At 40.5% G+C, this 13,033-nt stretch overlaps 1 protein-coding gene across 1 annotated transcript in view; it reads right to left on the reverse strand.

The window, feature by feature from the left end:
• The window catches only part of enoph1 (enolase-phosphatase 1), a 23,117-nt gene extending 20,476 nt beyond the window's left edge, over nt 1-2,641 (reverse strand). Inside the window, exon 1 of the mRNA XM_061966333.1 lies at nt 2,130-2,641. Within this exon, the coding sequence (XP_061822317.1) occupies nt 2,130-2,213 (84 nt within the window). The 5' untranslated portion in view covers nt 2,214-2,641. The remainder of the gene's footprint in view (nt 1-2,129) is intronic.
• Between the last annotated feature and the right edge of the window lie 10,392 nt (nt 2,642-13,033).

Here is a 13,033-nt window from a genome sequence, read left to right on the forward strand (position 1 = left end):
TCTTGCCGATACGCATTTTTTGGCAAATATCGGCGGCCGACATCTCTAGTGTGTATATACACTACCGTTCAAAAGTTTGGGGTCACCCAAACAATTTTGTGTTTTCCATGAAAAGTCACACTTATTCACCACCATACGTTGTGAAATGAATAGAAAATAGAGTCAAGACATTGACATGGTTAGAAATAATGATTTGTATTTGAAATAAGATTTTTTTTACATCAAAGAATCCTCCATTTGCAGCAATTACAGCATTGCAGACCTTTGGCATTCTAGCTGTTCATTTGTTGAGGTAATCTGGAGAAATTGCACCCCACGCTTCTAGAAGCAGCTCCCACAAGTTGGATTGGTTGGATGGGCACTTCTTGCGTACCATACGGTCAAGCTGCTCCCACAACAGCTCAATGGGGTTCAGATCTGGTGACTGCGCTGGCCACTCCATTACCGATAGAATACCAGCTGCCTGCTTCTTCTCTAAATAGTTCTTGCACAATTTGGAGGTGTGTTTTGGGTCATTGTCCTGTTGTAGGATGAAATTAGCTCCAATCAAGCGCTGTCCACTGGGTATGGCATAGCGTTGCAAGATGGAGTGATAGCCTTCCTTATTCAGAATCCCTTTTACCCTGTACAAATCTCCCACCTTACCAGCACCAAAGCAACCTCAGACCATCACATGACCTCCACCATGCTTAACAGATGGCGTCAGGCATTCTTCCAGCATCTTTTCAGTTGTTCTGCTTCTCACAAACGTTCTTCTTTGTGATGCAAACACCTCAAACTTGGATTCATCCGTCCACAACACTTTTTTCCAGTCTTCCTCTGTCCAATGTCTGTGTTCTTTTGCCCATCTTAATCTTTTTCTTTTATTGGCCAGTCTCAGATATGGCTTTTTCTTTGCCACTCTGCCATGAAGCCCAGAATCCCGCAGCCGCCTCTTCACTGTAGATGTTGACACTGGTGTTTTGCGGGTACTATTTAATGAAGATGCCAGTTGGGGACCTGTGAGGCGTCTGTTTCTCAAACTAGAGACTCTAATGTACTTCTCTTCTTGCTCAGTTGTGCAACGCGGCCTCCCACTTCTTTTTCTACTCTGGTTAGAGCCTGTTTGTGCTGTCCTCTGAAGGGAGTAGTACACACCGTTGTAGGAAATCTTCAATTTCTTAGCAATTTCTCGCATGGAATAGCCTTCATTTCTAAGAACAAGAATAGACTGTCGAGTTTCAGATGAAAGTTTTCTTTTTCTGGCCATTTTGAGCGTTTAATTGACCCCACAAATGTGATGCTCCAGAAAGTCAATCTGCTCAAAGGAAGGTCAGTTTTGTAGCTTCTGTAAAGAGCTAAACTGTTTTCAGATGTGTGAACATGATTGCACAAGGGTTTTCTAATCATCAATTAGCCTTCTGAGCCAATGAGCAAACACATTGTACCATTAGAACACTGGAGTGATAGTTGCTGGAAATGGGCCTCTATGTAGATATTGCACCAAAAACCACACATTTGCAGCTAGAATAGTCATTTACCACATTAGCAATGTATAGAGTGTATTTCTTTAAAGTTAAGACTAGTTTAAAGTTATCTTCATTGAAAAGTACAGTGCTTTTCCTTCAAAAATAAGGACATTTCAATGTGACCCCAAACTTTTGAACGGTAGTGTATATATGGTATATATATGTATATGCAGCTTAAAAAAAAATTAGAACTCTACTTTAAAACGCTTTCTACCTCTAACAACCAAAAAGCTGTGAAAACTATGATGCTGTGTTCCAAATTTGGATTATTTACTGAACTTGTGTGAGCCTATGGCTTTACATTGTTACATATAGATATATTTTGCGTTCTATTTTAGTTACTTTATTGAGTTTACAACCCCCTGGCACTGTTTTGTACTGGTTATGTACTTGTTTTGTTTATTATTTCTTGATTGTATGTCAATGTTGCATATTATAAATAAAGGTTTATAAAAATTTAAAAAAAACAATTACACGCGGAAGCTAATAAATTTCGCGCATGCTCAGTTGCGTTCGGTAGCTCCTTTTGACAGGTCGCTCATTTCGCCAAAAGAGCGGATTATAACGTTACATAATTATCATCTCAGTCAAAGTTAAAGTGACAGAAAAAAAACACCCTACCTTCACAAAGGTGATCGGCGTGGTTGTGCCTTCGATGTCCAACAGAAGAGCGCTGGTGCAGGCAGGGATGACCACAGCAGCCATTATTCTATGGAGCTAGCGTTAGCCTGATTAGCTTCGACACAAAGATGAGGTTTATGACGGTTGGACTCTCTCGCAGCGCCCTCGGAAGCTCACAAATGAAGTTAGGAGTACATCCGATGAATGGAAGAGTACGTTAATCTTAAGAGCTGAGCCTGTATTAACTCGCTATTACAACCAGCTGACGGCGACTAGCAGCTGGCACGCATGCTTAGCAGCTTGCAGTACACTCGCCCGGCCGGTGGCGGCGCTGCAGGACACTTGGCGTCGTCCTTGCTCGTAGTGGCGCTGTCGGACACTTGGTGGCGTCCCACGAAGAAGACAATAACAAGAGAAAGGGTAAACTGCTGGCTAAACAAGAAAGACATATGTTACAAAAGGAAATCTCTTTTCCTCAACAATTGGTTCAAGAATGATATTATTTTAGTGAGTCAGCTTTACAATAAGGAAGGTCAACTTTTTAATTACCAACCACTTTAAGGTCCCTGTGACCAGTGTTGGGACTAACGTGTTACAAAGTAACGCGTTACTGTAACGCCGTTAGTTTCGGCGGTAACTAGTAATCTAACGCGTTATTTTTTATATTCAGTAACTCAGTTACCGTTACTACATGATGCGTTACTGCAGGGCCGGCCCGTGGCATAGGCCGTATAGGCAAATGCTAAGGGCGCCGTCCATCAGGGGGCGCCACGCCAGTGCCACAAATGTTGGAGAAAAAAGAAAAAGAAAAAAGTTGGTACTATTATTTCTAAATACAAAAAATAATCCCACGTTAATTAAAATGCAAAGTAAAGCCTATTTAATAGAAATATTATTTGTTACAACATTACGCCCCCCCTCCCCCCTCCCTTCCCGTATCATGACTCTTTTTGGACGTCACCACATCAAAAAAATCAACACAAGATGTCAAAACGGCCAAAACTGTCAGGTGCCCAGGGAAGAAAAAAGAGAAAAGAAGAGGAGAAATGAGAAAAGACAGAGGTAGCAGGTAGGTAACGTTAGCCTACATGAAATTATTTGTCTGTTACAGAATGTGATAGTAGCTGGCTTTTTAGCATTAAGCTAATGTTACATGATTCGGCAATTGCTAATCAATAAATAGCTAGTTTTGTTTTAACGTCGGGTTAATATTGTTGGAGGGGGCTAAATTGTTATGGAAAATAATAATGTAACGTTAGGTAATTACAGTACTCCCACCTTACATTCCTCAGGGACATTTGTATTAGATCTTTTAAGCAGGTGTTTTTTGTTTACATTGTTTTTGCCTTCTGGTTAGCTAATGTTTGCCCTGCAGGTAATAGTCACTTTTCCACCCCTTTATATATTAGGTATAGTTGGAAGTAAAAAAAAAAAAAAAGGTCAAAGACAAAGCTATTCAGTTTCTTGTGAGTATATACACTTCACTGCCGATGTGGGGGGGGGGGGGCGCCACCTAAAATCTTGCCTAGGGCGCCAGATTGGTGAGGGCCGGGCCTGCGTTACTGCGTTATTTTATGTTTACTTTTTACAACATGCTTCGACGAAGCTATTAAAGAGAGACAGAGACTCTGATGCCACTTCACCTCCACCATTTAAGGATTAAGTCTGCCTCTTCTCATCATTCACCGCTGAAGGTACACACTCTGTCAATCAATGTTCCCTCTAATTGTTCATGTGTGTGAGCAAACGCAAAAACTCCCTGAGCATTGAGTGGAGCCCATGTGAGCAACTTTAGACGTGCACACTGTGGCTACACCAGCAGCACACCTGTCCCAAACCTGACTAAATAACAAGTTCAATCTCCATCCATCCATCCATTTTGTACCGCTTGTCTCTTTCGGGGTCGCAGGAGCCTATCTCAGCTGCATTCTGGCGGAAGGCAGGGTACACCCTGGACAAGTCCCCTCCTCATCACAGGGCCAACACAGATAGACAGACAACATTCTCTTATTATTATAATCAAATGACAGCAGTCATTTCCATTTCTAATATAAGTGTTTAGGCCCACTTACAATGACAATAACAACAAATATTGTTTTTCATGAACTGTGTACTTGTATTGTTTGTCTGGGTGGAGGTCCTGCTTTGGAAATAGTTTGTACCCCTTTCATTTAGTTCCCATTAAAACATTGACATGTTGCACAATGAGATGTAAGCAGGGGATCATGTGTACATTCCTGCAACTTCCTGTTTGTAAAAAAATATATTTTTATTAGTATTTATTTAATATACTAACAGCATTTAATGATTAATATTTATAAATTACGATTCCTAATAAAGGACACTAGAATAAGCACACATTTGATTGGTAAATCATAGTGTAACGACCTGGAATTACACTTTATGTGTGGTGTTGGGCTTGTCCGACTTTTTGTGTGGCTGTAAACGCATCACTGGCTAAGTGCCATATGTGCAAGTGTTGGCACACGTGAGAAAGAGCTAGTGGCTGCTGTTGATATAACAAAGTAGCTTTTGGTCTGGTTTGTACTGCAGAAAATGACCACTTTTGCTAGATATCATTTTTTTTACTAATGTTTTGGTGATGTGTTTATGGCCGACAATAAAGAGTTTTGCTCAGTAAAGAAAATGCCTGGTTAGGCTTTGTGTATGTAGTGTGTGCCTTTCTTGGTTTACATCTATGCTGTTATTATGCTGTTTGTTACTTATGTACGTTATGTTGCAGCTATTTAAAATAGTTTTGTCAATTTGTTCTGGCCAGAAACAAATTGGCCTTTGTAACATATCTTTGTCTTTGTGTGTTGTATGTAGAGCACATTGCTTAGCAGAGTTCAGTGATGCAAATGCATGTCAAGTTGATCAACAGATTGTATTATTCTCCAGTGCAATAACAGTACTGAAATGAAGGCTAAAAGGGCAATAATGGGAGCTTTAAAAAAAAAGAAAAAAGAAAAAAATAAGTAACTAAATAGTTACTTTTCACAGTAACGCATTACTTTTTGGTGTAAGTAACTGAGTAAGTAACTGAGTTACTTTTGAAATGAAGTAACTAGTAACTGTAACTAGTTACTGCTTTGCAGTAACTAACCCAACACTGCCTGTGACTCCCAAACAATGTGCCATTGTATTTGATGCCATCCCAGCAGGTGTTGTTACGTTGTACAGGGCTTACTCATCTCCTCTTTTTGCTGTAAACAATTGTGAATGATCCACTTGACACTCCTGTGGGGAAACTTGATCAGAAAAATAACAGAAAAATCCGCAGCTTATTCCAAAATGATTGTGTGTCTGTCTCATACTTGCCAACCCTCCCGAATTTTCCGGGAGACTCCCGAAATTAGGCGCCTCTCCCGAAAACCTCCCGGGACAAATATTCTCCCGAAAATCTCCCGATTTTCAGCCGGAGCTGGAGGCCACGCCCCCTCCAGCTCCATGCGGACCTAAGCAGGGGCGCCGCTAGGGATTTTGGGCCCCATGAAAATAATCTTTACAGGGCACCCAACACAGTGTCATTATTTTTTCTGTATTATAATTTCATCATCATTAGGGGCCTCTTTGGGCCCCCCTCCATCATGGGCCCCTAGAATCCGTCTCCTTTACCCCCCCCTTTTCGGCGCGCCTGGACCTAAGTGAGGACAGTCTTTTTTTTATGACGGGAGGACAACAGGGTGCCAAGAACTAAATCATCCAGACTAGAGATAAATTGTATTATTATGTTTATCTTACCTAAAAATAAATATATTTATTAATTTAAAAAAGAAACTAAATACATGTTTACTATATTTTGCTAAAAACATCAAAATTAATTGTATTTTTATTTGTATTTTTTCTGACTCCTTATTACATCCAGCCATAGAATTATACATTAAAATAAACATATTGGAAATAATTAATTTTAAATGATCATAATAATTCATTTAAAATGACCATATTTAATTATTAAAATAATTGCTTGTTTATCAACAACTTTAGCATTTTATTCATTACATTTTGAAGCTCTCAGAAGCCAAGTTATGTTATATTCCTTAAGATTTATTTATGCAAGTTTGAAGTATCAATTATCTAAACACAGTTTTGTTTGCATATTTTCAGGATGTAGATATATATATATATATATATATATATATATATATATATGTATGTGTGGGAAAAAATCACAAGACTATTTCATCTCTACAGGCCTGTTTCATGAGGGGGGGTACCCTCAATCGTCAGGAGATTTTAATGGGAGCATTCGCATACCATGGTTTATATAGGGCACAGAGTGGGTGGGTACAGGCTGGCCTAGGGGCGTGGTGATTGGCTCATGTGTTACCTAGGAGGTGTTTCCGTCTATGGCGGCATGCTGTTACAATTTCGCTGCGCTTGTTGAGGGATGACAGGTCTGGACGGTAGATAATAAACAGTTTCTCTTTCAAGCATAGGTTGCGTCTTTTATTACCACTATTGTAAGGTGTGCTGGATGCAAGAATTTGCCATGTTATTGAATATTCAACATTATTGTCTTTGAGGTCCCAAATGTGTTTGCTGAGTTCTGTGGTATTTCGCAGGTTTTTGTTCCTGAAAGAAGCCTTGTGATTGTTCCATCTGGTTTTGAATTCTCCCTCGGTTAATCCTACATATGTGTCGGATGTGTTAATGTCCTTGCGTATTACCTTAGATTGGTAGACAACTGATGTTTGTAAGCACCCCCCGTTGAGAGGGCAATCAGGTTTCTTTCGACAATTACATCCTTTGTTGGTTTTGGAGTCGTTCTGTCTGAGGGCCGACGGCTCATTTGCAATTGTTTTGTTGTGGTTTGAGATGATTTGTCGTATATTGTTCATGCAGCTGTAGCTCAATTTAATGTTGTTCTTGTTGAATACTTTTCTTAGGATGTTGTCTTTGGGAAAATGTTTGTCAATCAGATTGAGGAATTTGTGTCCAATGTTCGTTGAGACGTTTTTGCTGTATGGGGGGTTGTACCAGATGATGTCGTTTCGTTTTCTGTTCTTTTTTGGCTGGTTTCCTGGCGTGGGTTCATAGGTGAGGGTGAAATTGTATCCGCTTTCATCAAGGGCTTTTTGGTACGGGGGGGTTGCTTGGTCAAATTCAGCTTTGCTAGATGACAGCATATATATATATATATATATATATATATATATATGAAATACTTGACTTGGTGAATTCTAGCTGTAAATATACTCCTCCCCTCTTAACCGCGCCCCCAACCACGCCCCCGCCCCAACCACGCCCCTGCACCCCACCCCCCCCACACCTCCCGAAATCGGAGGTCTCAAGGTTGGCAAGTATGGTCTGTCTCCTATGTAATTGCGCTCTGGAATAATGTTGTGAATGACATCTGCTGGGTCAAAACAGGGTCTCTTCCTAACAGCTATTTACTTACCACCAAAGTCAAAGAGATATCTTTCAAAATCATTCATGGTTATTACCCTGTAAAGACTGTGATGGTTAGATACAACAGTGTTTTTCAACCTTTTTTCAGCCAAGGCACATTTTTTGCGTTGACAAAATGCGGAGGCACACCACCAGCAGAAATTATTTAAAAAAAACGAAACTCAGTTGACAGTAAAAAGTTGTTGGATATGACTTTAAAGCATAACCAAGCATGCATCACTACAGCTCTTCTCTCAAAGTAGGTGAACTGTCACCACCTGTCACATCACACCCTGACTTATTTGGACTTTGTTTGCTGTTTTCCTGTGTGTAGTGTTTTAGTTCTTGTCTTGCGCTCCTATTTTGGTGTCTTTTTGTCTTTTTTTGGTGCTTTCCTCTAGCAGTTTCATGTCTTCCTTTGAGCGATATTTCCCGCATCTACTTTGTTTTAGCAATCAAGAATATTTCAGTTGTTTTTAATCCATCTTTGTGGGGACATTGTCGATTGTCATGTCATGTTCAGATGTACATTGTGGACGCCGTCTTTGCTCCGCAGTAAGTCTTTGCTGTCGTCCAGCATTCTGTTTTTGTTTACTTTGTAGCCAGTTCAGTTTTAGTTTCGTTCTGCATAGCCTTCCCTTCCCTTCCTTCAATGCCTTTTCTTAGGGGCACTCACCTTTTGTTTATTTTTTGTTTAAGCATTAAATACCTTTTTACCTGCACACTGCCTCCCGCTGTTTTCGACATCTACAAAGCAATTAGCTACCTGCTGCCATTTACTGATATAGAAGAGTATTACACGGTTTGATTGATTGATTGATTGAGACTTTTATTAGTAGATTGCACAGTACAGTACATATTCCGTACAATTGACCACAAAATGGTAGCACCCGAATAAGTTTTTCAACTTGTTTAAGGGGCGGTACCACTGGATGGTGGTTCCTCTCTTTAAGAAGGGGAACCGGAGGGTGTGTTCTAACTATCGTGGGATCACACTCCTCAGCCTTCCCGGTAAGGTCTATTCAGGTGTACTGGAGAGGAGGCTACGCCGGATAGTCGAACCTCGGATTCAGGAGGAACAGTGTGGTTTTCGTCCTGGTCGTGGAACTGTGGACCAGTTCTATACTCTCGGCAGGGTCCTTGAGGGTGCATGGGAGTTTGTCCAACCAGTCTACATGTGTTTTGTGGACTTGGAGAAGGCATTCGACCGTGTCCCTCGTGAAGTCCTGTGGGGAGTGCTCAGAGAGTATGGGGTATCGGACTGTCTGATTGTGGCAGTCCGCTCCCTGTATGATCAGTGCCAGAGCTTGGTCCGCATTGCCGGTAGTAAGTCGGACACGTTTCCAGTGAGGGTTGGACTCCACCAAGGCTGCCCTTTGTCACCGATTCTGTTCATAACTTTTATGGACAGAATTTCTAGGCGCAGTCAAGGCGTTGAGGGGATCTGGTTTGGTGGCTGCAGGATTAGGTCTCTGCTTTTTGCAGATGATGTGGTCCTGATGGCTTCATCTGGCCAGGATCTTCAGCTCTCACTGGATCGGTTCGCAGCTGAGTGTGAAGCGACTGGGATGAGAATCAGCACCTCCAAGTCCGAGTCCATGGTTCTCGCCCGGAAAAGGGTGGAGTGCCATCTCCGGGTTGGGGAGGAGATCTTGCCCCAAGTGGAGGAGTTCAAGTACCTCGGAGTCTTGTTCACGAGTGAGGGAAGAGTGGATCGTGAGATCGACAGGCGGATCGGTGCGGCGTCTTCAGTAATGCGGACGCTGTATCGATCCGTTGTGGTGAAGAAGGAGCTGAGCCGGAAGGCAAAGCTCTCAATTTACCAGTCGATCTACGTTCCCATCCTCACCTATGGTCATGAGCTTTGGGTTATGACCGAAAGGACAAGATCACGGGTACAAGCGGCCGAAATGAGTTTCCTCCGCCGGGTGGCGGGGCTCTCCCTTAGAGATAGGGTGAGAAGCTCTGTCATCCGGGATGAGATCAAAGTAAAGCCGCTGCTCCTCCACATCGAGAAGAGCCAGATGAGGTGGTTCGGGCATCTGGTCAGGATGCCACCCGAACGCCTCCCAAGGGAGGTGTTTAGGGCACGTCTGACTGGTAGGAGGCCGCGGGGAAGACCCAGGACACGTTGGGAAGACTATGTCTCCCGGCTGGCCTGGGAACGTCTCGGGGTCCCACAGGAAGAGCTGGACGAAGTGGCTGGGTAGAGGGAAGTCTGGGCTTCCCTGCTTAGGCTGCTGCCCCCGCGACCCGACCTCGGATAAGCGGAAGAAGATGGATGGATGGATGGAAGTTGTTTAAGTCGGGGTCCACGTTAATCTATTCATGGGTACTCTGCCGAGCTCTAGACAGCACCGACACTCAGCAACAACACATCATTTGCAGACTATAATTACTGGTTTGCAAAAAATATTTTTTACCCCAAATAGGTGAAATTAGATAATCTCCCACGGCACACCAGACTGTATCTCACGGCACACTAGTGTGCTAGTGCCGCGACACAGTGGTTGAAAAACACTGAGATACAAGAAGGACATTGATGTTACCTGCACCTTATGTACCATGCATGTTGCACCTTATGTACCATGCATCCAGAGACTGTTTACCACCAGTTTTGGACTTGTGAAAGCACTCGATCACTATGGCAGGGCATCTGTCGCTTCATCCTGGACAATATTCATGACAAATTTGTGCTTTGTTTTAAAGATGTGCTATTTGGATTTACACTGTATGAAACACATTTTGAAAAGGAATTTTACCTTTGCAACCTCATTATACTATTGGCTAAGTTTTATAGTCATAAATGTAAGTTTCTCAATGCCCGACCTGTTTTTTGTGCCTTTAGAAAATAATTAGAACTCTACGTTAAAACACTCTCTACCTCTAACAACCAAAAAGCTGTGAAAACAATGATGCTGTGTTCCAAATTCAAGTTATTTACTGAAATTGAGTGAGCCTATGGCTTTGCACTTTGTAATATATATATATATATATATATATATATATATATATATATATATATATATATATATATATATATATATATATATATATGTCTTAATAAGGTTATCCCAAAAATAGTGCTCGATACCGTAGTAGAGCGCAATATATGTATGTGTGGGAAAAAAAAAAAAATCACAAGACTATTTTTTTGAGGGTACCCCCCCTCATGAAACAGGCCTGTAGAGATGAAATAGTCTTGTGATTTTTTTTCCCACACATACATATATATATATATATATATATATATATATATATATATATATATATATATATATATATATATATATACAAACCCCGTTTCCATATGAGTTGGGAAATTGTGTTAGATGTAAATATAAACGGAATACAATTATTTGCAAATCCTTTTCAACCCATATTCAGTTGAATGCACTACAAAGACAATATATTTGATGTTCAAACTCATAACTTTATTTTTTTTTTTTTGCAAAAAATAATTAACTTAGAATTTCATGCCTGCAATACGTGCCAAAGTAGTTGAGAAAGGGCATGTTCACCACTGTGTTACGTCACCTTTTCTTTTAACAACACTCAATAAACGATTGGGAACTGAGGAAACTAATTGTTGAAGCTTTGAAAGTGGAATTCTTTCTCATTCTTTTTTTATGTAGAGCTTCAGTCGTTCAACAGTCTCCGCTGTCGTATTTTACGCTTCATAATGCGCCACACATTTTCGATGGGAGACAGGTCTGGACTGCAGGCGGGCCAGGAAAGTACCCGTACTCTTTTTTTACGAAGCCACGCTGTTGTAACACATGCTAAATGTGGCTTGGCATTGTCTTGCTGAAATAAGCAGGGGCGTCCATGAAAAAGACGGCGCTTGGATGGCAGCATATGTTGTTCCAAAACCTGTATGTACCTTTAAGCATTAATGGTGCCTTCACATATGTGTAAGTTACCCATGTCTTGGGCACTAATGCACCCCCATACCATCACAGATGCTGGCTTTTGAACTTTGCGTCGATAACAGTCTGGATGGTTCGCTTCCCCTTTGGTCCGGATGACACAATGTCGAATATTTCCAAAAACAATTTGAAATGTATATATATATATATATATATATATATATATATATATATATATATATATATATATATATATATATATATATATATATATATATATATATATACACATATATATATATATATTGCATTCTATTTTAGTTCCTTTGAATTTACAACCCCCTGGAGCGGTTTTGTACTGTTTTTGTACTTACTTTGATTATTACCATGAATTGATTAACGTGGACCCCGACTTAAAGAAGTTGAAAAACTTATTGGGGTGTTACCATTTAGTGGTCAATTGTACAGAATATGTACTGTACTGTGCAATCTACTAATAAAAGTTTCAATCAATAAATCAAATTATTCCTGGTTACAATTATACTGTTAAGAAAGTATTGTCTTATACTTTGCCTAAAATGAGAATGCATCATAATCAGTGGCGGCTGGTGAATTTTGTTTTAGGTGGGGCTGAAAGTTTGTAAAGCAAACCCCTGTAGGGGGGTCATCCTCCCCCAGAAGATTTATTTGTGACTTTCACATACAAATGAAGCATTCTGGTGCATTCTGACAAAAATAATGAAGACAAAATAGAACATTTCATAGGTTTGCAGAGAACTATATACAATATGATAATATTATTTTCACAAAATACAACCAATAGTACGTTAATGTTAAATCTTACTTGTGAAAAGTAATCCCCCGATTCCTATTTTCAACAGTTCGCTCATTTGAGCAGGAAAACGCTGAACACCATCTTTGTTTTCTACCTGTCAACTGTCAGTTTAGCATCTTTGTTTTCTACCTGTCAACTGTCAGTTTAGCATCTTTGTTTTCTACCTGTCAACTGTCAGTTTAGCATCTTTGTTTTCTACCTGTCAAATGTCAGTTTAGCATCTTTGTTTTCTACCTGTCAACTGTCAGTTTAGCGTCTTTGTTTTCTACCTGTCAACTGTCAGTTTAGCGTCTTTGTTTTCTACCTGTCAACTGTCAGTTTAACATCTTTGTTTTCTACCTGTCAACTGTCAGTTTAGCATCTTTGTTTTCTACCTGTCAACTGTCAGTTTAGCATCTTTGTTTTCTACCTGTCAACTGTCAGTTTAGCATCTTTGTTTTCTACCTGTCAACTGTCAGTTTAGCGTCTTTGTTTTCTACCTGTCAACCGTCAGTTTAGCTTCTTTGTCTTCTACCTGTCAACCGTCAGTTTAGCGTCTTTGTCTTCTACCTGTCAACTGTCAGTTTAGCATCTTTGTTTTCTACCTGTCAACTGTCAGTTTAGCTTCTTTGTCTTCTACCTGTCAACTGTCAGTTTAGCATCTTTGTTTTCTACCTGTCAACTGTCAGTTTAGCGTCTTTGTTTTCTACCTGTCAACTGTCAGTTTAGCGTCTTTGTTTTCTACCTGTCAACTGTCAGTTTAGCGTCTTTGTTTTCTACCTGTCAACTGTCAGTTTAGCATCTTTGTTTTCTACCTGTCAACTGTC

Source organism: Nerophis lumbriciformis, linkage group LG11 (assembly GCF_033978685.3).
Source record: "Nerophis lumbriciformis linkage group LG11, RoL_Nlum_v2.1, whole genome shotgun sequence".
In the NCBI taxonomy this organism is placed as follows: Eukaryota; Metazoa; Chordata; class Actinopteri; order Syngnathiformes; family Syngnathidae; genus Nerophis; species Nerophis lumbriciformis.